Source organism: Leptopilina boulardi, unplaced genomic scaffold (assembly GCF_019393585.1).
Source record: "Leptopilina boulardi isolate dan_hultmark-lab unplaced genomic scaffold, ZJU_Lbou_2.1 LbouV2_372, whole genome shotgun sequence".
Lineage (NCBI taxonomy): Eukaryota > Metazoa > Arthropoda > Insecta > Hymenoptera > Figitidae > Leptopilina > Leptopilina boulardi.
Window position 1 is genome coordinate 1,242,495 of NW_026137943.1, and position 25,443 is coordinate 1,267,937.

Sequence of the window (25,443 nt, forward strand, 5' to 3'; positions counted from 1 at the left end):
TGGATCACGTCTGTTTGCAACACGCGTTTGGTTATATGTACACGAGGTCGCTCTCTAAAAATATTCCAAGAGAAGAGCGCAAAGCTCATACAAAAAAAAAAGAGAACAAGAGAGATTATAGGCTTTACGAACATATACATATATGTGTGTGTGTGCAATAAGTTAATAAGTAATACTAGAAAATTGCTGTCCTTGAATGTACTGTCATTTTAATCAAACAGAAACAGTTTGCCACTTTTATAGACTCCCTTCTACATTTAACTAAATGGGATTATCAAATGCTTACAACTGATTATTTCCTATCGCGTGACATACTTTTAATATTCAGCTGATAATTTTAATAGTATATTATTGTGTAACGATATGAACAATTTTTCTGTTTACATAATTTTTAGAATTCTATTTACATTTTTTTTTTTTTAAATAAATTTTTGAATATTTGTTTCTAAACTTTTTTTTTTTTACTTAATCGAATTATTTATTTTACAATAGCTGTGTAATGAAAAAGTGATAGAATTATTTGAAAATGTTTTACGTCTGATTAGCAGTGTCAATTTAGACTGTCTCCTCGTTAGTATACTTAACTGACTGCAACAAGGATTCTCATTAGTTGTGAGTGGTATCATTAATCTTCATTCTCAATGTCCAGCTGTAAACCTGATTCTTTTTTTTTTAAAGCTATAATTTTTTGAATTATATAATTTTAACGACAAAGCTTTAAAAAGAAAAGTAATAATTTAATTTCAAACTTGATTAAATAGATTTTTAGAAGATAAAATTTTTTTTTTTACAAAATTGTAGTCTTTTCAATAGGTAGTTTTTATCTTGAGTTAAAATCGCATATCCATTGTTTTGTGTGTAATAATTCAAAAGAAGGCTTTCTTGAACTTTGTTCGAGTCATGTATGTATAAGAAAGAAGCTGTGCGCGCGCGAGCAAGAGAGAGTAAATTGATGGACGAGCGAGTCTTACATTGACGAGATAAAACTAGGTAGAGTTACGAGCGTCGCCATGTCGTAAATTCATACGATTTTTCTCATACCTCCCTCCCCCGTCTACATGTTCTGTAACGACGAATGGACATTTTCTCTTTGACGTGACTTGACCCGACCTAGGTCAGTTCGAGCATCATGGGGTTTTAGATACCGTGAGGAAATCGTGATGTTACCAAGTTTTACGAACTCACTTTTTCTCTTCTTTTTTTGCTGGAAAAAAAAATTTAGAATTTTTAAATTATATACAAATAAAATTACTAATTTTAAGGCTTTTTTTTTAAAAAAAAAAAAAAAAAAAGTAGATATACAGTTAAATGATGTTAGTCCGATGAGCGAAAGCAGTGAACTGATCACTGAGCGTCAGGGTGATTCTTTATATACTCCGGGTAACTTAGAGTGGGGGCGTTCTGCGCTCCAATTGGTCGGTTACGTTTCTTGGCAGCGTGCGCAGCGCGTCAGTGGGAGCAGAGTGGGGATAGAGGCCCCACTTCTAGGAAACCTACTTTTTCAACTCGGAAGCAGTCGCTTAATTCTTTTTATTTCCAATTAATTTTTTTGTTTTCTGTTTTTCCAAAAGTACAAAGATTGTTACAATAATTTTATTATCTTAAGAAAAGGCGGAATTTAAAAAAAAGAAAGTTAATTGCGCCTTGTTTGACTTGATTAGGTGACCTACCTATCTTGAGTCCATAGGGTAAATGTCAGATCCTCGTTAATAAATTAAATTACGAAATTAAGGATGCACTCACTCTCTCTCTCTCCTTGGAAGCTGTATGCTGACACAAGAATATTGATTTAATCCGGTACTGATTTCCACACCTCTTCCTTGCTGTTTAACGGCGCCTACACACCTATATTGAATGAACAAATTGAGTTAGTGTCCCACCTGATTAAGCCTTCGGTGTAACTGATTGAATTTCAGTATCGCAAGTGCGCTATACTCTCATTTCCAAATTGATTTCAAGACGTATTCATTGCACCTGGCAAAAAAAAAAAAATCATTCAAGTATATGGGGAATTTTTTTTAGTAAATATTTTATACGTATTGATAGGATTTATTAGGATTTCAATAATAATTTAGATGAGAGAGAGGTCATAAAACTATGTAAACCAACAGGTTGGATGACCTCTTTAATTTATACACGTACGTATATAAACTCTAGGTTGAATGGGAACTGTGCCAAATCTAAATTAGTCGAGTAGTCTTCCGAATTTAGTTAGTATCACATTTTGAAAATCACTTTAGGAAAATTGAAAAGATTTCTATATTTTTCTAAACTGTAATTTATTAAAAGATTTTTAAAAAAATTTAATTCTATTTAAAAATAGAATTTCTGCATGTGAATTTTGCATCTTTTTTTTTTCCTCTTTTTATCAAATAAAAATAGTGACCCGCTTTTAATGAAGATTTGCCTTTTCCTATCGAGAGAAACCGTACCTAAGACATATGGAAGAAGCCATCTAAGCATTTTTCTAGAAAAGAAAAGCTCGAGGCATTGCCTGCAAATGACTCGACATGACTTGTCCACCACTACTTTTCTTTTCTTATAATGAAAAAAAAAATCCTTTAAAATATCATTTATAATTCAGATATAATTTTTGTAAAAAGATAATTATACTAAAAATTAATAATGAAACTTAATTTCCTTGATGATAGTCATTTGTAACTGTTTTCAATTTTTTTTTTATGTAAAAATTCTGAAAACAAACGTTTCTTTTTTGTACTAATTATATCAGTATTCTGTAATTAATTGATGGTACTTTTGCATTTAATTTAACGATATCTTTTTGAACAGTTATTTATTCTTTCCCCCCCTTAAAGACACATATATAATGATTCACATTGTACGCATGTAATTAATATTACACAATTGAACTACATGGATTTAAATAATTATATACATGTATGTGCGCGCATACATTTTAATTACACGCCATTAGTAATATTTATTCCGATCGTTTATGATTATGTAAAGACTAATAAAGAACCTGTTTTATAATTTACATTCCTTAACAATGAAAAATTAATTACAATTTCTAAACGGTATTTACAAAAAGAAAGAATTATTATTGTCAATTAATAATTTTGAATGAAACAGTAAGAAATATTTTTACCTTCATTTGCAAATATAGAGAATTTACACTTTTCGATACACTTTTTTGAAAAAAAATTAACAAGTTTGAAAAATAGAATTTTTTGTTTTTGAAATACTATTCAACTTTTTTTTTTTACGGTTTTGTTGGAAAATAACAATTGAAGTTAAATGTAGCTTTGGGAAATGACTTGGGATTTATATATATAGAAATAACTGTAAATTTTGAGTTTCGTTCTCTTAATTATAGCCAAAGGAAACATTGTGAAATGAAAGTAAATTTGGTTGTCGTTGTAAAGGACCTCAAAACGTATATATATATATTGTAAGTTCAACTTTTTGTGAGTTTGGTTTCTGTGTATAGTCAAGGAAGTCTCTCTGAAAACTTTGAGCATTAGTTTTCCCGCTGACTCTCACATTTCACTCGTTTTTTTTTTTTTTTCTCTACACGTAGAACAACTTCCTTCTGGTTTTGAATTCTACGACTAATTTGCCAACTCATTACCTCCTGATGTATTTGATTCAAAATTATTTCAACAAAAACAATATTGTATAATTTTTTTTTTCCATAATTAGGAAAAAATTGCAACATAATATTTAGGAAGGTTTTTTTTTGAGAATTAAAAGTGAATCAGCTTTTTAGATAATTAGTCTGAAAATGAGAATTATTTTAATAAAAAATGAAAAAGAAAGAAAGAAAAAATGGGATTGGGCAAAAAAAAATAAAACCCTAAGGAAGATTCTAGAGACAATGTTAATCCCATGGTATCTAGTATTTATCACAAGCTGTCCAAAATAAAGTCGTAGTTTTATATATCCATAGCACTCGTTTCTCTTTCTTGAAAGCAGGAGTAATGCATAACACCTGGGATTTAAGATTCGTATAACTTTTCTTCAAACAACGCAATGTACTTAAAATCAAAGTCAATTTCCAAAGTTCTCAAAAGTTGAGAACAAAAGTCAATTTTAAAATTGAATTCTTTCCTAATGCAATAAGAGATATATAATTAATTGCCAATTATTGTTGACAATTTGAAAAAAAGAAAAATAAAGTATATCAGTTGCCGATCGTGAAGTTGATTTCAAGTATCAATAAAAGTAACGAGTTGTCGTTTAAAAGAAAAAAAAAAAAAAAAAAAAAAACTAAGACCCTCGTTTTCCTGAGATTTTGTTATTTGTTTCCTCCTCTACTCATCGTGACGCACTATATATATATACAGTAAAATTATTGGAAGAGTGACGCGCACCCGGGATCATCGAATCAAGAAATGTTGAGTGGATGGACATATCAATTATTTGCCGTCCTGCAAGACTGCCCCTCACCTCCATATTTGACTCGAGTTGAGAGTTCTCGAAATAAAAAGAGTGAATTTTGTTCCCTCATTCATTTTTTTTTTTTTTTTATTATTATTCAAAAGCTTGTAATTCAATAATAAAACAAATAACGACAGAGACATGTTCAAATGAATAAGGAATGAAGACACTGCAAAAAAAAAAAAACTTCCCGTCCAATCACATCAATGCCAAATTAGTCCAATATTTAATTTACGTTCAAAAAATAGTTTTTAATTACATAAAAATCATAAATAAAATTTTATATCTCTATTGAAAATTATATAAAATCCTTAAAATATTTTTGATTTATTCTGATAGTGATTACATTTTGCAATTTGATACTTGATGTTTTGACAATATAATCGTTATCTATATTAGAGATAGTGTGGTCAATCTAGTTATTTATGAGGATTACATCGAAATCTTTAGGGGGGGAGGGGGTTTGCTAACTGCCACTTGAATTGGACCATGAGACTTCACACTAAGTCCATTGGATATTCCACGATTGTGCAATCAGTGTGAAATCTAGTGGGGCGTCAACATAGACATCCTAATAGGATTTCACTTGAGGCGTAACACAACAGATCCATCTGTGTACAATCCACAATGGGTTACGGCTGTTATATATATATATATATATACATACACACATGCATTTTAGTTGAAACTCCAGAGAATAATTAACCATAGTGTCTTCTAGATTTCTGATTCCCTCTATTAGTAAAGATCATTCCCAAAAGCATACACATGCTGTGATGTTTCAATTTTTAGATTTGATTTGTTAAATTCTGAATAAGAGAGAAAGAGAGATCCTTGATGAACAGTCCTTGTAATAGATTTATTTAATTCTCAGAAAAAGTGGATTATTGTACGAATGGATTTATTTTTTCGTTCAGAAAATTGAGTAGTGGGGAAGAGATAATGTCGAGTGGCTGAAGGTAAAGTGGAGGGGATGCCTGAGCGCCTAGTGGGGTAGAGCTAACGTTGAGTGGCTGTTGGTAGAGTGGAGGGGATGCTTGAGCGCCTAGTGGGGTAGAGCTAACGTTGAGTGGCTGTTGGTAGAGTGGAGGGGATGCCTGGGCACCTAGTGGGGTAGAGCTAGCGTTGAGTGGCTGTTGGTAGAGTGGAGGGGATGCCTGAGCGCCTAGTGGGGCAGAGCTAACGTTGAGTGGCTGTTGGTAGAGTGGAGGGGATGCCTGGGCACCTAGTGGGGTAGAGTTAACGTTGAGTGGCTGTTGGTAGAGTGGAGGGGATGCCTGAGCGCCTAGTGGGGTAGAGCTAACGTTGAGTGGCTGTTGGTAGAGTGGAGGGGATGCCTGAGCGCCTAGTGGGGTAGAGCTAGCGTTCAGTGGCTGTTGGTAGAGTGGAGGGGATGCCTGAGCGCCTAGTGGGGTAGAGCTGGCGTTCAGTGGCTGTTGGTAGAGTGGAGGGGATGCCTGAGCGCCTAGTGGGGTAGAGCTAACGTTGAGTGGCTGTTGGTAGAGTGGAGGGGATGCCTGAGCGCCTAGTAGAGGAAGGCTGACGTTGAATGGCTGAAGTTAGAGTGGAGGGGATACAGCGCGGCATCGCCGAATAGGAGCGAAGTTAACTGGAAAGGGATAAGCGCCCACTGGCTACCAGTAAAGTGGAGGGGATGTAGCGTCACACAGTGGCAAAAAAAACTAACACAATAGAAAATAAAATACAAAAAAAAAATGTCAATATTACAGCTTTTAGCGACACAGCTAATAACTAAAAACTTTCCCTTCTCTCCCACCGACCTTTTTATACTGTTTCTTTAAAATATCACCGCCTCTTTGAAATTCAACATTGAGATTCGTTGACCTTTAAAGATCAATGTTCCCAAAGAAGCGGTTTGGAAGTTATTTTTACCATCTTCTACTCCTCGAAAGAAATATTCAACAATTCTAATTTCAAATAGCTATATAATTTTGAAGATTCATGATTGTAGGAGGGGAGAAATTAAAGAAGTCAAAACAAGGTCTTTAGTAATCCGAGACATTCTTAAAGGTCAGACTATTATTTACTGCCGATATTAAATCGGTATCAGATTTTCTTTTGTCATAAATGTCATTTAAAAAAAAGAAACATTTCTAATTAATAGTATATTTTTAATTAACAATGTTTTTATTTTTTTGGGGGGGGAGAGGGGGTTTCTGTGGGGTTAAACATCATCTCGCCTGAGGCTGAAGCGTGACGTGTTTATGCAGCGGTCCACTCGTAAACTTTTGCAATATTTTCTTTCTCGTTCTTTTTTTTTTTTTTTTTTTTACTCTCCGCCTCCTGGACGAGTTCATGCATCTCGCCCCCGTTCACGAGCTTCTTCGTCGGCACGAAAGGATCCTGGACCGCCCGTTGGTCTGATGTTCCTCTTTCCCGCGAGCGGCTTCTCGTCTCCTTCATCTTCTTTTGACTTTTGCGTCCTTCCTGACTCCCTTTCTACCTTGTTCTCTAGGGCGCGTCGAACTCAACCGATTCGCCGCCAGATATGATTTTACAATCGACTCATGCCAGTCGAAACTGTAGAGAGGGGGGGGGGCAACCAAGAGAGATGACGAAGGAGTCGACGATATCTTTTTCTTTTTTTTACCTCTGTACCTTCTTGCTCGATTTCTAATCTTGAAGGCTTGTTGGAGAACCGGAAGTTCACAAAGGTCAAACTCACGTTTTATCCCTTTTTTTTAAAAAACTATTTTTATAATAAAAATTCTCGGATGCTTTCTTTAAAAATTTATTTTTTCATATATTTAATTTCTTTAGGAAACCTCCTCGTTATGAAGGAGAAAAAAAAATTAATGAAGATGTATATTCAGATTTTTTTTAATTACAAGAAACTTTTCTAATATATAAAGTAAAGATGTCTTAACAACAAATTTTAACGAGATCATCAAAAAAAAAAAATTTTCTTTTTTCTTATTCACACTTTTCAAAAGATTTTTTTTCATAACGAACCCTTTTGTTAGTTGATATATTCATGAATGTTAATGTCAATTTCATTCGATTCTTTTTGATATAAAAAATAAATTCAAAATTGCTCTCTAGAGAAGTTCATAAATGTTTTTCTTAATTATCTGTCACTCCAATGACTGAATAGAATATATGTGTCGTAAAAATTGTTTTGATTGGAGAATATGTATCGTTACTGTTTTTAATTAAACTCTTCTCTTGTTTTTATCCTCGTATTTTTTTTTTTTTAATTATTGACTTTTATTATTATATTCCTCTTTTCTGTTTTGTTTCGATTATAAAAAGAATCGTCAATTTCTAATGAGATTCTCAATTGGAGTTTGAATTGTCAAAGGAAAAATATTTATGAAATGGGAAATATTAAATTTTGAAAAAAAGTATAAATATAATAAATATATTCGTACAATATTTAATAAATTATACGCAAATAATGAAGGTAAAAATTCTTTTATTTCTATACTAGAAAAAGAAGAATATTTTTTTATTGTTTCTAACAGGTATGATGGAAAACTGTAAATTAGCTGAGGTATTTTACCGGAACGTAAACATATGCAGCGTATGCAGATTTTTGAATTATATTTCTCAAGTTTTATAAGGATGAGCTGAGTTTTAGTCACAGTATATATACATTCTCAAGGATTTTTGCAGGTGTAACGCCTTTGGCAAATTAAATATAAAATTGATATAATTCGACACGAGTGGTTAAAATACAAGCAAAAAAAAATTAATCTTTTTGTCCGAAAGGTATTTTGAAATATTTTTGTTTTTTTAAATAATATAGAAACAAAATAGTTTGAGAATTATAGTAAATATAAAGTGGAGGGGATAAATCGAGGTCACGTGTAAAGAGTAGAGGGAGTACAGAAGCGATGATTGGCTATCGGTAATGTGGAGGGGGTTATCGTAGCGCTTATTGGCTGACGGTAACCATGGAGAGGGATACAATGACGCTGAATAGGATATCGACTAACATTAAGGGAAAAATCAAATCAATTTTTAAAATTATAGCAAAAATTAATAGAAATAAATATTTTTAATAATTTTTGTTTGGTTTTTAAACGAGCAAAAAAAAATTTACAAGAACAAGTTTATCTTCTTTCCCCCTCTTCCAATATCGAACAATTGGGAGACAAGTTAAAGAGCTTGTCCTTGCGATTTAGAGTCTCTTTCTCTCTACTCGAATCATTGATTACGAGAGTAAGAGCCCGATGAACCGGAAGTCGTTGAACTCAGAGAAATGGCGATGCTGTGTGGCGGTATGTCGTTAATTCCTGCACTCGTTCTCTTGTAATTGAACGCGCTCCGAATCGCGTTCCTTTTTTTTTTCTCTCTCTCTCTCTTTCTCTCTCTCTCTCTCTCGACTGAAACTTGATTCCACATCCTTGGTCACGAAGAACGATTTGCACGCGCATATCGTCCATTAGTTAACTCCCGTCTTTAATCGACGCAGATAGCGGGCTTCAAATAAGAGAAGAAGGTAAAGAAAGAGAGAGAAATCGATTCATTAAACGTTGGTGGCTTCAAGTTCTTGCAGCAATTGCATAAATTAATTTTAACGAATTATTCCCACATTTTGTGGGGATTTTTTTCTTTATATAAAATATATCTTTAGAATTGAGTCAAAATTTTAAACAAAATATAAACCATTTTAATTTAAAATAAATTTTTATTAATATGAATTAAATACAATTAAATTTTTATTATAAATAGAATTTTTTTTATATAAAAAACGATGTGAGTCATTTTTTTTTGATAGATTCTAAGTACCCACACTAAAAATTTACATAGTCCTTGAGAATAATTTATAGATGGTTATATAAATAATCCGTTATTGATGGATTATTCAACAATGAAAAAATCATAACCGTATAGAATTTATTTCTTGGAGAAAATTTTTTACAAAAAAATTGCGATATCATACAAAAGATGAAGGAGACTGCATATTTAAAAAAATTGAAGTTTATTAATAATTTACTTTTTTTAATTTACAGAAAAAAAAATTTTCTAACAAAGAAGAATAGTGAAATATAATTCTGTATGAAGAAAAAAGGCAAAAGTAACTTGAGGACTATTGTCAGGTGTTGTTGAATCATTTTGGATTTAATATCTCTACATCTCATATCATTCTGGCCTGGAATAACAACAGGTGGTTGACAAGTAAGTTACTTCTGGGGATTATTTTTACTTAAATTGTCTTGGGACTCTGCATAAAATTTTAAAATAATTCATATCTAACTTTCAAATTGTCGAAAGTTATGCAAAAAATTATATTTGAGAATTTTTTAATTTCTTTTTGAAAGAAAAAAAAAGTTGAACAAAAAAAAAGAATTTTATACATGTTTTGGATGTAAATTAAAATATTTGTCTTTTATTTGTATTATATTAAATAAATTTTTTTTTAAATTATTCAGTCCCAGGATTTTTAGGCAATCCCTATGATAAGTATTCGAGATGTCTTTTTTGACTAAATCCAGTCGATGATGAATTTAAAATAGTCTCAAGTTTTGTCAGACTTTTAGCGGACTAATTTTTGCAAAAAAAGTAGTTCCCTAAAATTCTGCAGATTCTATAGAAAAAAATCTCTTAATTTTTTTAAATGATCGATTTAAAATTTTCATTTCCCTCTGAATTAAGTCAAAATTTACCTCGACGATCGTTTATTACGATCACAATATCCATAGAGAGTGACTACGATGAAGAGACACAATACCAAATGGTTTATTGCTTTAATATAGCGGCGTCAATACGAGCGGAACATCAGAGAATCTCGACTTCCGACAGTGGAGCAAATACCTGACCAAGAATGAGATTGTTGCAGAGAGTGGCCATCACTGGTCTATTGTCAGTGATGCTGATCCTTCTCTTGACGGGTGCATTCATTTCTCGTTATGATCTAAGTGGTATTGTTGATCGTGGCATTGGTCCTCAGGAGCATGCTGAACAATTAAATTCTGCATGGCTTCAGGAAAATGTCATTTCAGATCAATATAATGAAAGAGGCGATGGCAAAGGATATAATTTAAATCCAAATGTTGTCGTTAATGTAAGACACAGACATCATGTAGAACCATCGGCGGTTGGTCCACCACCAATTACACATCCAGGAAAATATCCAATTCGTCCACCAAATCCTCCATTAGACGATGTTACATATCAACGAAGAGAAAAAGTTAAAGAGGTAAGTTAATGTTTGAAAATTATTTAAGTTCAGTATAGTTTATTTTATAGGTTAATTGAAAACACGAAAATAAGTGACTAGGGTGAAGAAAGGTAAAAAAAAAAAAGTGAAGAAAGATGCGACAGTTGCGAGGAGATCAATGAATGGCTGAAGGTAAAGTAGTGGGGACAATTCCGAGAAAGGTGGAGGGGATTCTGCATAAAAATAAACTGGAGGGAGATGCTTTGGTAACTTGGAGGGGATACGACGCAGATAAATGGTTAATAGAAACTTGGAGGGGAGACGGAATCAATGAGTGGTCAGAAACAACGTAGCGGGGAGATTAGTCCTCGGAATTATGATTAAAGAATATCGAATAAAAAAAAACAAATAATAAATCATTAGAGATTTGTAATTAAATCCATAATTTTTTTTTATAAATATTACACTATAAATCAAACAAAATTGTGTTTATAAAATAAATTCCCCCCCCCTTTTTTTAGTATTGAATTGAAAAAAAGTTTAGAAATAAAATTTGACTTAATTTTCACTAGTGCCTAAATATCAATAGCATTCGATATAGAGTAAACGGAAATGAAAGAGAGTCGTAAGGGGAAATCGATAAATCCCTTTGTCCGCCGAGACCCCGGTAGTCGATATTCGCACTCGGATTGGCGGCTTTTGAGCGGAAAGGGCATTTAGAAAGAGCGAGGGAGAAAAAAAAATGATCCAATAAAATCGGAATAATTTAAAAGATATGGGAGAAAGTGAAAAAAAAATAATTAAACTAAAATTCAATTTGAAAATTGTATTTTGATTTTCTATTGAAATTTTTAAAGGAAATTTCTTTTTTTAAATAAAAAAATAATAATCCATCAATAAGTATATCGTTGCAATTGAATTTTCACTATAGTAAAGGTGAAATTAATCCTATTTTTCACTGGAAAACAAGCAAATAAAATATGAACTGAAATGCAAATATCTCTTGGCTATATACATATATAAAGTGGAAACTAAACGAAGAACGAATTTGTATAGGTTTTAAAAAAGACATGTTTGATTGAAAATTCGTTTTTTAAAAATTTAATTCACATTAAACAAGATAAAATTTCATTTTACTATTTATGAATATTTCTCCACATTTGTAGATTAATTCTATTTAAAAAAAAACATAAATTTTTTTGATTCGCAAATATATTTTTTTTTTTCACCGACAAATCTTATCTAACGTTTGTATCTATGTCTAACAACTGCTTTTATACACTTTTAAATTGTAGTCTGCTTTTAAGATGGAGTACTCAAAGAGAGAGAAAGAGAGCTTATCTTAATGGCAGTGGTCATTTACACGCAACTAAAGAACATCCACACATTTACTGATTTAAAATGCAGTTTTTCTGAAAAAATTTATCTTCTCTCTGCACAATTTTTACATTTAAAAATATTTTCTTATTGATTGCCAAAAAAAAAAAGTAGAGGAAAAATTATTAAGAAGTTGTTAAAAAAAAATAGATATTATTTTTTAATCTCAAATTAAATATATTTGATTTTCACATTTGATCGTTCAAAGAAAGCTCACTTGGAATTAAGTAAATGTTCAAGATGAAATGAGAACGTTGCAAGATATACTTCCATTTCCAAAGACGTTAATGTAATTGACTCGTTATCGCTGAAATCTTTTTACGTATCAGCACAACCCACTTTTTTTTTTTTAGGGAGTTTTAATGCTCTTCTCTTACTTCTAAATTGATTATCAATCACGAAATGCAGTCTATATACGAAAGAGAACATTTTTTTTCCTCTCTCTCTCTCTCTACCTTATAGGATCATCCAATCAAAAAGCATTACCTTTAATTATTCTAAAGTGGGCAACATTTTTTTATAACATAAATAAATCCCTCTCAAGATAATTATTATAACACACGGAAAGAAGAAAGAATTTTTATCCCTTAATCGGTATAAAAATTAACTGTAACAAATTTTATCAATGGCGCCACTGTCTATGTGAATTAGCATTGGTGGCGCCATCTACGAGGCACAATTTTGTTGCACTTCAAAAAAAAGAAGCGTATTACTTTTTCTTTAAATTAAAATGGAAAATTAATTTTATAAAATTAGGTTCCCCATTGGCTGAAATGTGTGTGTGTGAATTGAGGGTGACTGAATAATAATATTCTAAGGGGGAGGGGGGAAAGTGCAGAGGGTTCATCCTGCTTTTCATCGTTGTATATTATGTACAAGAAGTGAGGAGGGAAGGGGGGGGGGTGTCGACTGTCGGTGGCTCCACTTAGCGAAGATTAATTCACACTATTAGCTCTCAAGTTGAGTACAATACGACGGGTTTCTGCCTCACAATAATAAACAAAGCCGTAATTATGGCGAGACTCCGCCTGTAAAGCAGCCGGATGACGTGTGGATGGACTGCAATGGATTGTGTTTGGCGGCTTCTGCTTTACCATTTAAACCTAGTATATAGCACCATACGGTACCTATATATATATATATATTTGTGCAAGTGCTCGTTGCAGGTGTGTGACTCTCAGGCCTCTCAAGACGGTACGGAACGTTGGTCCGGATGTTGTACCACTCTTAAGCGTCTTCTACTCACTCCACATTGTTGTTCATTTGTTCCCAGGGTGTTATCGTTCTCACGCTCGCGCGTGTCACTAAATTCGCTAGAACTCACTTTTTCTCTCTCTATCTCTCCCTCTTTTGTGAAAGTGTATTTACTCATATTGTTTAAACAATTGAACGATTTTGTCATTTCACTTGTTCCATTTATAAGATTTATTTCGAAATATAAAAAAAAAGTGATTCGATATCCATTTTATACAGTTTTTAAACTTCCTAAAACCAAAAATGTAGATAAAAAAGAAATGACAACTTTCTGTGAGAAGGAGAAGTTTTAATTTTTTTTTTCCAATGTCAAATTCCATTTTGTTTTGGTCTAGTTGGTTTCGATTTTTTTTTAATCTACTTTCCATTTTGTGGTATTTCAGAGGTAGGAAATGTAATTTTGCTTTCTATGAGTAGGTGGTGTTTGAATCCTTTTTTTTTTGTTTGTTAAATTATATCTTCTATTTATATTTGTCTTGATCTAGTTGGTTTTGATTTTTATTCAATTTATTATCAATATTTTTGTATTTTGCGGTTATAAATAAAAACGTTGTATTCTGTGAGTAGGTAGAGTTTCAATTTTTCATCATTTGTTTAATTTTATTTTCCAAATTTGGTCTTGGTTTAGTCGGTTTTGATATATTTTCAATCTATTATTAATATTTTTGTATTTCGCGGTTACAATATGAAACATTGCTTTCTGTGAGTAGGTAGAGTTTCAATTTTTCATCATTTGTTTAATTTTATTTTCCAAATTTAGTCTTGGTTTAGTCGCTTTTGATATATTTTCAATCTAGTATTAATATTTTTGTATTTCGTGGTTACAATTTGAAACATTGCTTTCTGTGAATAGATGAAGTTTCAATTTTTAATCATTTGTTTAATTTTATTTTCCAAATTTGGTCTTGGTTTAGTCGGTTTTGATATATTTTCAATCTATTATTAATATTTTTGTGTTTTGCGGTTAAAATTTGAAACATTGCTTTCTGTGAATAGGTGGAGTTTCAATTTTTAATCATTTGTTTAATTTTATTTTCCAAATTTGGTCTTGGTTTAGTCGGTTTTGATATATTTTCAATCTATTATTAATATTTTTGTATTTCGCGGTTACAATTTGAAAAAATTGCTTTCTGTGAATAGGTGGAGTTTCAATTTTTTTCTTCAGTTGCTAAATTTTATCCTCTATTTTGTCTTTATCTAATCGGTTTTGATTTATTTTCAATCTACTCGACATTTTATTCTGTATTTCAGGGTTAAAAATCAAAACAATGCCTTCTGTAAGTAGGTAGAGTTTCAATCTTTCATTATTTATTTAATTTTTTTCGTCTGTTTCGTCTTGGTCAAGTTCATTTTGATTTAGTTTAAATTTACTTTCAATATTGTTGTCTTTCAGAGCTACAAATGAAAACAATGCTTTCTGTGAGAAGGTGCAGTTTCAGTAATTCATTATTTGTCAAATTTAACCTCCACCTTGTCATAATTAAATTAGTTAATTATTTTTCCAATCTTCTCGACATTTTCTTTATATTTTAGGCCTACGAATTGAAACTTTGCTTTCTGTGAGTGGGAGAAGTTTAAAGCTTTCTTTATTTATTAAATATAATCTCTATTTTCTCTTCATCTAGTCGGTTTTGATTTATTTAAATCTACTCTCATTTTTTTTTTGTATTTCAGAGCTAGGAATCAAAACTTTGCCTTCTGTATGTGAGAAGGAGATGTTTGAATTTTTCATTTATTTGATAAATTTAATCTTCATTTGTATAAAAAAGAAATCGAATCTAGCTAAACTAGGTTAAATACGAGAAAATTAAAGAATGATTTAAACTCCACCTTCTCACCGAGAACAAGGTTTTGAATTATTTAATCGACAGGAGAAAAATTGAATAATTTTAATTTTTTATTTTATTTTCCATAGATATATATCTCAATGATTTCTTAAACTTTTTTTTTTTTTGGAGTGCATCATTTATTATTTTATGATTTTACGTTTTTCCACGTACCTTTAAACTACATTATCCTGTCTTTTTCATTCAATATTTCATAATCTACGACTTTTATCTTTTTTCCCCTCCTGGATTCTATATATGCTTGGTTCTTTACAAAAATCCCCTTTTCCCCATATATATATATATACATACTAGGTCATTAATTTTACACTTCTTTTTCTTTTCTGTATATATATATTACTACTTCATATGGTACTTTTTTGCTATTCTATTTTTTCATCAATAAATTTTCTTTTTATTTACATAAAATTCAATACTTTTAAAATAATTGATTTTAATAGTATTTTTTTCAAAATTGTAAGTAAATAATAATTAATGATGAAAAAGAAATGTACTTATATAATTACAAGAATAAGTAATGGTGTGTGTAAAAAATAATACACGAGCATTCGCGTAATGAAAAAGTAAAAATGGGGAGAGAAAAAAATTGAGTTAAACCTGTATTGTATATATATATAGTTGGCTAATGGTTTAATCCTAACATGATTTTTAATGAAATTAGTATAGCAATGTGTGTGGATCAGAGGTTGCTTTTGTCGGTAGTTCTTCGAATTAACTGCAATTACAAAGATAATGGTGAAGGGGTTGGATCGTCATGCGACAGCTGCTGACTCTGAAAAACCCCTTGCACTTTTCTTAACCACACTCTTTCAGGGTCTACTTTTTTTTTTATTTTTAATCGAAAATCCTTAGACTCCAATTATTGGAAAGACGTGATAGAATTTTAGTTTCTCCTTTTTCACCTTCTTCTAAAATACAATTAAATTTCTAAGAATTTTTTCCCTTAGCAACCGTTGCTAAGGATTTTTTTTTCCTTAGCAACGGTTGCTAAGAATTTCTTTTCCTCAGCAACCGTTGCTAAGGGTTTTTATTCCTTAGCAATGGTTGCTGAGGATTTTTGTTTTTTTTTTTTTGATTGTCAAAAGACTTTTAGCGGAGTACCGAATATGAAGATGCAAATGTTGGAATATGACTTTATTTTTTTTTTATAGAGAGTTTTTATTTTTTTTTACGAGAATAAAGAGCGATACATTGAGGGGACAAAAGGTCGGTCTTCTTCACTTCCTTCGACTCATGGTGCCACCGACAGTATTATATTGCCCCTAAATTATGCCAGCGTAAAAAAACAAAATGAAAAAAAAAAAAAAAAATGATGAAGCGACATAGTAGTTTGTGCAGCAGCAAATGGCTCGAAAAATCAAAAAAAAAAAAAAAAAAGAACGGATATGTCTCCGTCTACTATAGAGAAGATATAACTTTTTCTCGGAAAGACTTTTTTTTATCTCTTGGGGAATAAACAAAAAACAAAATTTACATAACAAATTTACTTTTTCTCTAAATTAAATTTTTATTTACTAAAAAATATATAAAATATTTATTTCTAAAAAATTTAAATTATAAATATTTATTTTTTAATTGATATTTATATGAGGGGCTGATAGTAAAAATGGTTTAAAATAACATTGGGAGCAAAAGTGGGATAAGTGACTTGGGAGCAAAAACGGGTTAAAATGATTCGTGTAATTTATTGATAAATTCATTATATTAACGATTAAAAAATATTAACAATAGGAAAAAATGCATATTTTATTATAATTAATATTTTTTAATCGATAATATAATGAATTTATCAATAAATTACACGAATCATTTTAACCCGTTTTTGCTCCCAAGTCACTTATCCCACTTTTGCTCCCAATGTTTTTTTAAACCATTTTTACTATCAGCCCCTCATATATATATTAGAAAATAAATGTTTATAATTAAAATTTTTTATATATAAAAAAATCCAAATACTTATAATTATTTGGTATATCAGTGAAAGAAAAAAAAATTTTTTTTAAATTTGTTGGAAAGATCAAAAGAAATTTTTAGAATCAAATGAATACTCAAGAGTGCATAAGAGCGTTAATCTCATTATTCCCAAGCGAATGGCGAAAAGGCCTGCAAGAAGGGGCAACAATTTTACTGTCAATTTTTCTTGGCCACTAGGCGGAAAATTACATTTAGTCTTTTTTTTTCATGAAAAAAAAAAAAAGAAAAAACTTGATTATATATATAGATATAGTATGTGATCCTAGATTCAAAACGAGTCTAAAGAGTCCTTCAGTGGACGCCCTCCTGAGATCAGCAATAGAGCATTCAGGCAAAAGGATGTCCTTATTTCAGCCAGAGGCTCAATTACAGTATATCCACTCGTTAACTATACGATCTCATTAAATCCTCAAGTCCTTTTCTTATCTTATTCCAAAAAAAAAAAAAAAAAAAAAAATATTCCCTCTCTCAAAAAGAAAAAAAAAATACATTATCATTTTTTTTTTCACTTTTTTTATTTGTCAAGTATATTTTTAATGTTTAATAAAATAAAAAATGTTGAAAAATGTATATATTGCAAGGATGGAAAATATTTTTATCACAATTTTTTTTTCATATGTAAAAAAATATGTTTCGATACAAATTAAATTTTTATAAATTAAATTCAGAGATAAAATTAAATATCTGATTGAGCGAAGAAATAAAATATTGAAGTATTTAGAGAGAAATGCTAAAATTATTTTTTAATATATTTGAAATAAAATACGATAAAATTAAATTTTACTATAAAAATAAACTAAAGAATTTTTTGATCAAATTAATTTTTAAATTGAAAATACGGAAATTGAATTTAAGTTATATAGAAGTATAAAACTGATTCTCTCAAATAGGCGTTAAAAAAAAGTGTGAAATAAAAACAATAAAGATAATAAAAAATTTGAAATTATTGATAGAATTTTTTTTTCACTTATTTTTCACATCACGGAAAGTTAGTTTACGTCTCACGTGAAAGGGCAATTATCGTAAACCCTTCGTAGAACGAAGGGACGATTATCCGATCTGCAGAGGATCATACTTCACAAGCGACATTGTGCAACATCCAACATGAAATTAAATGAAATGATACTTTATGTGGCTTATAGAGAAAGAGAGAGAGAGAGAAAGAAAGAGTGACTTTGATGTGAAAAAGCTCGACCCCCGGCTAACAACCGGCTGATGTGACTTTATAGTTTATATGGCAAGCAAGAGGAAGAAACGCGCGCGACGATTTCAATGTGGTTTTCTTTTTCATTTATGTTTCCTTCTTCTTCTTCTTTTTCTTCTTTTTTTTTTCTTCATTTTCTTTTTCATTGCCGTATGTCAAAGACATGTATGTGTGATGCGGTGGTTCTTGAGTTTGTTGAAAAGTGCCGGGTAAGAAAATGATGCGAGAGAGAGAGAGAGAGAGAGAGGAGACGATTCAAGTACATAACTGACTCGATTTTTTGCCACATTCCAAACCCCCCTACTTGGGAAAACTCGTTGCACTGGAGCCACCAAGCTACCAAGTCTTTCCTTTCATTACTCTCGAAACCTGTCGAGAGGCAAAAAAATAAAGTTACAGGTGCAAAACGATTTTTTTTTCACTCCATTTCCAATGACTTTAAGTAGTACCTTCACATTCCGATTAGTTCTTCAAATTGATTGGCTTACAGTAAAAATGACAATTAACTTTTTAAATACAATTTTTAATATACAAATAATTAATCTCAGAAATATTTACGTTGTTCCAGGAATGAAAATATGTCCCTAAAAATAAAATCCATAAGTAATATCTCAGAAATATCTACGTTATCCCAGAAATGTCAGTTTGTTCCTAAAAAAAATCCATAAGTAATATCTCAGAAATATCTACGTTGTCCCAGAAATGCAAATTTGTCCCTAAAAAATCCATCGTAAGATAAATAATATCTCAGAAATATCTACATTATCCCAGGAATGTCAGTTTGTTCCTAAAAAAATCCATAAGTAATATCTCAGAAATATCTACGTTATCCCAGGAATGTCAGTTTGTTCTTAAAAAATCCATAAGTAATATCTCAGAAATATCTACGTTGTCCCAGAAGTGCAAATTTGTCCCTAAAAAAATCCATAAGTAATATCTCAGAAATATCTACGTTATCCCAGGAATGTCAGTTTGTTCCTAAAAAACCCATAAGTAATATCTCAGAAATATCTACGTTGTCCCAGAGATGCAAATTTGTCCCTAAAATATCCATCGTAGGATAAATAATATCTCAGAAATATCTACGTTATCCCAACAATTTCTGTTTGTCCCTAAAAAATTCATCGTAGGATAAATAATACCCTAGGAATATTTACGTTGTCCCAGGAATATCCCGGTTGTCCCATAGATGTATTTTGAAATTTTTCCAGAATGTCATTTTGTCCCAAAGATATTACACAATGATGTCTAGGAATTATTATGCGGAATGCGATGTTAATTCAATGACATTAAATGAAGATCTATAATATTAAAGGAACATTCACGTTGTCCCATAGATATTCCGCGAATATGTTGAAGAAGTGGAGGATGTATTTGTTGTCCAAGGAATATCTAAAAACAAATTTTTTTAAGTATCCCAAGTTGCCTTAAGGGAATTACATGAAGATGTAGAATATCTAAGGAATATTCTGTTTTTGTTGTAGAGATGCCGGAAAATATCTCAGGAATATCTGAGGAATATTCGTCTTGTCCCAGGTATGCCAAAAAGCTTCTCTGGAATATCAGATTGTCCGAAGGATATTACGTGAAAATGAATAATACCTGCTTTGTTATGGCAGGTTGTCCCAAGGATATTCCATGAATATGTAGAATAATTTAGAAATATCCAGGTTGTCCCACATTCCCCATTGAATTTAGATATCTAAATAATATTCCATGAATGTCTATGATATTTCAGGAATATTTTAACTATCTGAAAAAATTATATAAATATCTAAAAAAAAATTAAGTACGATATAAACTTGTCTCAGAGACGTTGAAGATATTCCAGTGTTGTATCTGCTGTCCCAGAAATATCTCACCATTTCTTAATAGTATCTTTTTGTTATCCACTTGAAATTATTTATTAATTATATTATATCATCGAATAATTTTTATTGTTTCGATTTTGAAAAAAAAAATTAACAATTTATTTATTATAAAAAATAATAATGTTTCGACTCGAAAAGAGTTATGACGCATTTTTTTTTTATCAGAAGAGTTTGTACACATCCAGTTAGCATAATTTACTTACTGCACTGGGTGGGTGTTTTTTTTACATTGTCTATCTAAAATATATATATACATTTGTGTTTTGAATCGAATGCGCGTGGAGATTTATGTTTGGACCGCTTGTAAGCTCTGCAGGTGTCAAACACGTTTATTTGTAGCAAAATGTTCGATCTACTAATGTTTTGCTTATTTTCTACATGTGTTTTTTTTTTATTGTCCACAGATGATGAAATATGGTTGGGATAACTACAAAAGGTATGCCTGGGGCAAAAATGAACTCAGTCCAGTCACCAAGAAGGGACATAGTCCAAGCATTTTTTCAAAAGCATCAATGGGTGCAACAATTGTCGATGGTTTGGATACACTTTACATTATGGGACTTCATGAAGAGTATAAAGAAGGACATAATTGGATTCGTGATCATTTGAATTTCGATGTTGTGAGTATTTTATTTTTATTAATATACTTTGTGAAATTGTATTGAAAAATTATAAAACGAAAAAAACCGTTTTTTGAAAAATATTGTGATATAATTTGAGAGTTACTGGAATTTTTTTTTGTTTATTGTTAATTTATATATTTTTTTGCATATTTGATTGCTATAGTATAAAGGTATAAAGAAGTATTTTTAGTTTGGTTTCTTCTCAATTGCGTATTCAATGTTACACGACTTAATATAGAATCCTTACAAAAATTCATTCTCTCGAATCCCCCTTTCGTCGTCATTGTAAGTTATCCTTTAGATTTCTAAATATCAAAGGCACCTTCTCGCTTCGCCTGCTGGCGAACTAAAATATTTTTCATCTATCCTTTCATTCCCCCCCCCCTCCTATTATATATATATATATGCTTGAAATAAAACCATTTCTGAAAGATAAAAGAGATCCACAAGAGGATGAAAGTACTAAATCGTGAGATACTTGTCAAAATGTAGTCTTTCATTTTTAACAACGTTTTCCACCTTGAAGAAAGAAATTTTAGAATTTATTACAAAAGTAGAAAACTTTTTTTTGTTTTTCATTGCGCGCAGTATTCAACAAAACATGAATACAACAATATTAGATTATTTTCCAAAAAAAAAAAAACAGTTTTTTTATATACTTTCAAAATTGAATTAAGAAGACATGGTCAATGTGCTTTGAAAGCTTTTCAAAAGCTTCTTTGGTACATTTACGAGAAAATTATTTTCCCTCGTGTTAAGAAAACACTCACGTCACCACTAAATTTATCTTTGGGCGTGTCTTTTCCCTTTGAGCATCAAGATTTCTTTTCATCTCTCAATATTTTCCAACAAAACATCATAAACATACATAACAAAATTGTTATTTCCTTCAAGTGATATTTTAACTGCCCATACAGTATATATAAAAGTTGATGTTTCGTTTTCCATTAAAAAAAAAAAAAACTCGCTTTTTATATTAACTGCAAGAAAAATATTCTCACGATTTAATGTAGTTTCGTTTATATATACGTTTTCTTCTCCTTTAAAAAGAAAACAGTTTTCTTTTACCTCTTTTAAAGAAGCTATACACACGGAGAAAAAAAAGTTAGCTGATATAGCTAACACTATTATAATGAATTTATTATTATTATTATCATTTAGTTTCTCATTTTGGGGAAAAATGATGATATAAAAAATTATCGACATAGAAATCTACATTATCGACTGATGATAAAACAGGAAAAATGAAAATATAAAAAATTACTGATATAGAAATCTACATTACGGACTGATGGTAGAACAAATTTCAAAATTAAAAAATTCTTTCTCTTTACCATCAGTCGGTAATGTAGATTTCTATGTTGGTAATTTTTATATTTTCATTTTCCTATTTATTCATTACTCTTGTTGCTTTTGAGACGTACTTTTTTAGTCCACCAGGTTTTTCGGAGAAGCTGCACTAGTTCTTCATTCAATATTTTTAAATAATAATTAATATTTACTGGCGTCACGCCACCTAATTTTTCTCCATAAAGAAAAAAAACCTAATACATAAGATGGAAAAAATTATTAAATATTAAAATTCACCAAATTAGATTTGTCAATTACTGACCAATTTATCATTTAAAGTGATATAAATGGAATTTATTCCATGAGAATGGAAAATAGGGAATTAATTCTTTAATTAAGTTAATAATTTAATTATTCACATGGGATATAGGATTTGTATGTAAATTGTGTTTATGGAAAGGTTCGCATAGTGAAAATTGTAATATTTCTTGGAATGTGTGAGTAATAATGGTGGTCCTCTTTCTGTGTCCTCGGTTAGTATATAGCAGTAGTGCAGTTTGGAGAGCACTGAGATGAAACTTGGTTGGTTTATCCCAACTTGGTAACACTTCAGTACCTATGGCATTAAGGCGGATTTCTAAGTGGATAACTTCGCGTATTAGCCTTGTACGGTGGTAATAGTGGCCGCCCTCTTGTGTCTCACTTGCGACCTGCTTTCTCTTGCGGTCTTATATTATTCATTCGAGAAATATTGAGAGAATAACAATGAGAGAGTGAGCGAGAGAGAGAGACCAAAACCCTTCAGCTACATTAATTAAGTCTCTTCGATAATTTTGCATATTAATCAAATTTTACAGAAATTTTCATTTTTAAAAATAGATTAATTATATTAATTACCAAATAATTATATTTTATAATTATAATGATCATAATTTTTATTTTTTACAAGAATTTGATTATGAGAGAGAAATATGAATTCAAATTTCGCGCTTTTTAGCAGACGATAAAGCGCCTGCGCGCAAGAGTTTCAAGTTAGGTTAGAAGACGCGACGCGACGCCATTTAACCTCATTTTTGAATTAAGCAAATTATTTAGTAACACTAATTAAATATTCTTGTTCATTAGGAGAAAAATTAACTTTTCTTTTGTCACTGAACTTTTTGGTTGTGATTTAAATATTGTAAATCAGTTCCGATTATTGCGTTGGATCGATTTTGATACGCCTACTTGAAGCGCGATTTATTGGAGCGATCGGAACAGGTTGAAGTCAAAAGTTAAGGTTGGGATGCAAAGTTAGGGATGGGGCTGGCTTTTCAGAGGATCGGTGGGGAAAGACGAAAGGAAAAGGGAGTTCCGAGATGTACGAAGCAATCAGTTATGCCATGCAGAGCCTCGCCTAACAATCTACACCGCGATAGCTCAGTCCGAAGAGTCGCATATATCACGATCCTGATCTCCATACAGAAGCAGCATATATACACCACTCCAAACTCACACACAACGACGCAATTTCACATCCGCAACCTCTGAACCCAAAACTTACTATCACTATACTAATCTATAAATGAATCCCTTCAAATGTATGTTTTTCTATTTTCTTTTTTTGAATCATTTTTCCTCCTTTCTTTTATATTTTTCAGTGAAACGAAATTACATCAATTTTTAAATTCTACCGAAACTCATTTTTTTTGTGATTGGCTCATTTTGAACTGCCACAAAAATGAATTCAGGTTTTTAGCTGTAAAAAAATATTAGGTTATGTTTAGTGATAGTTTTGTACATATTTCTATTATTCATAAATCTTTTGTTTCATAAAATATATTTCAAATCTTTTTTTGTTTGGGGCATATATATATATTTTTTTTCAAAATATGCCAAGTTATTGTTCACTGGTAAAATAATCATTCAGGAAATTTGAGTGGGAATTTGTGATATTGAGACAGATTATATATATATGGGGGGGAGAATTGCTTTTGCGGAAATGTTCTCCAAGTATTTACTGATAATAAGCTCATCACCCTAATATAATCATGAAACTTTGTAGTGACCATGAAACAGTTGGTTGTGTGATATTGATCTACCTATTATATTGGATTATACTCAATATATACATATAGACGATGAATTTCAATAGAATTTGATTTCGATGATTAATTTGTTTATCGATTTGCTTAATATTAAATTGAGTAGGCAAATAATCGAATTAGATGTATAAATAATAATATCGTATTACATTATCCACAAAGTTCTGAATTTCAACTTTATTGACACAATTCTTGAGGAGCAGGTGGTGCAATGAAAATTTCAATTTTCAATTCTTTCTATTGTTGTTTGCAATAAAAAATTTATTATTTCGACAATATTCTTGTATTATTTTTAAATTAGATGAAAAATTTTTGAAATTTTTCTTGATTTGTTACATGGTTTTAGGATGTTATGAGATTTTTATCCAAGTAGCCACTTCAGCATTGTGTTGTCTCTGCGCTTATCTGAAGCACACAAAAGGTAATGTCTCTATTTCTAGCATTCGCATGCCTGAAACTGGAAACATTATCGTATACATATAGTTTCACAGGTGTCTATTCAACGCCGTTGAATGTTGATTTTATCAGATTAAAATCTGTGGGAACCTGACGTCGTCGTAATATCAGATTAAAGCATTTCTTTTTTATAATCTTGAATTACTTTATTTAAATACACTAGAACTCTACTTTATCGAAAAAATTTTTTAATGTATACATAATATTTTGTAATTCTGTTAAAAAAAAAAATGTTTTAAAGGAAAAATTTATTAATGTATTAAATGATAAAATATTCATCATCACCATATATAGAGAATTTTAAAAATTCCTTTCTAGAAGTGGAATAACAAAATGTTTAAAATTGACTTGGATGTTGTTGGCTATAAAATTGATTAGATTTCCTTTCCGGTCACTTGTTTTTCATCTTTAATCTTAAAAAGGCAATATATATAACGGTGATGGCAAATTTTTTTTCAGACAAGTTTCTTTCTGAGAAGATTTTCTGATGTCTATAACAATTTCAGTTAACGACATCGATAAAGGAGAAATAAAAATACCTCTATCACAGAGGCTGTTAATTATTATTTTCTTCTTTTTGTTTAATTACACAATTGAGTTGAATAACTTAATTATATATACATATATATAATTTGCATAATAATTCATTTGTATATTGAAAATTTTATATTTTATAAAATTAGAATTGAATTATTTTTGAATATCAATATTGGCTAAAATTAAAATTAGAAACTGAAATAACTTTAATGAATAGTGAATATAAATTCTTTATCGTATTTTATAGTTTCAAATTTCTTAGCTCATTTTCCAAGTACCTGTGACCGTATCTCATGAGTAGCATTAAACTTAAAGTAAACTGTAATAACTTAGTTAGGATAGCATTTCTCGGATCCTACAGTACGTACCTTCTTTAACTTTTTTATTATGACTTTTCT

At 30.6% G+C, this 25,443-nt stretch overlaps 1 protein-coding gene across 7 annotated transcripts in view; it reads left to right on the forward strand.

Annotated features, from left to right (window-relative positions):
* The window catches only part of LOC127287709 (mannosyl-oligosaccharide alpha-1,2-mannosidase IA), a 187,269-nt gene that overhangs the window by 145,893 nt on the left and 15,933 nt on the right, over nt 1-25,443 (forward strand). For 6 of the 7 annotated variants that reach the window (XM_051314787.1, XM_051314789.1, XM_051314788.1 and 3 more), the window contains exons 3-5: nt 9,381-9,546; nt 10,125-10,567; nt 20,460-20,675. In XM_051314787.1, coding sequence (XP_051170744.1) covers nt 10,193-10,567; nt 20,460-20,675 — 591 coding nt within the window. In that variant the 5' untranslated portion in view covers nt 9,381-9,546; nt 10,125-10,192. The remainder of the gene's footprint in view (nt 1-9,380; nt 9,547-10,124; nt 10,568-20,459; nt 20,676-25,443) is intronic. The other variant, XM_051314786.1, reaches the window with a different exon arrangement.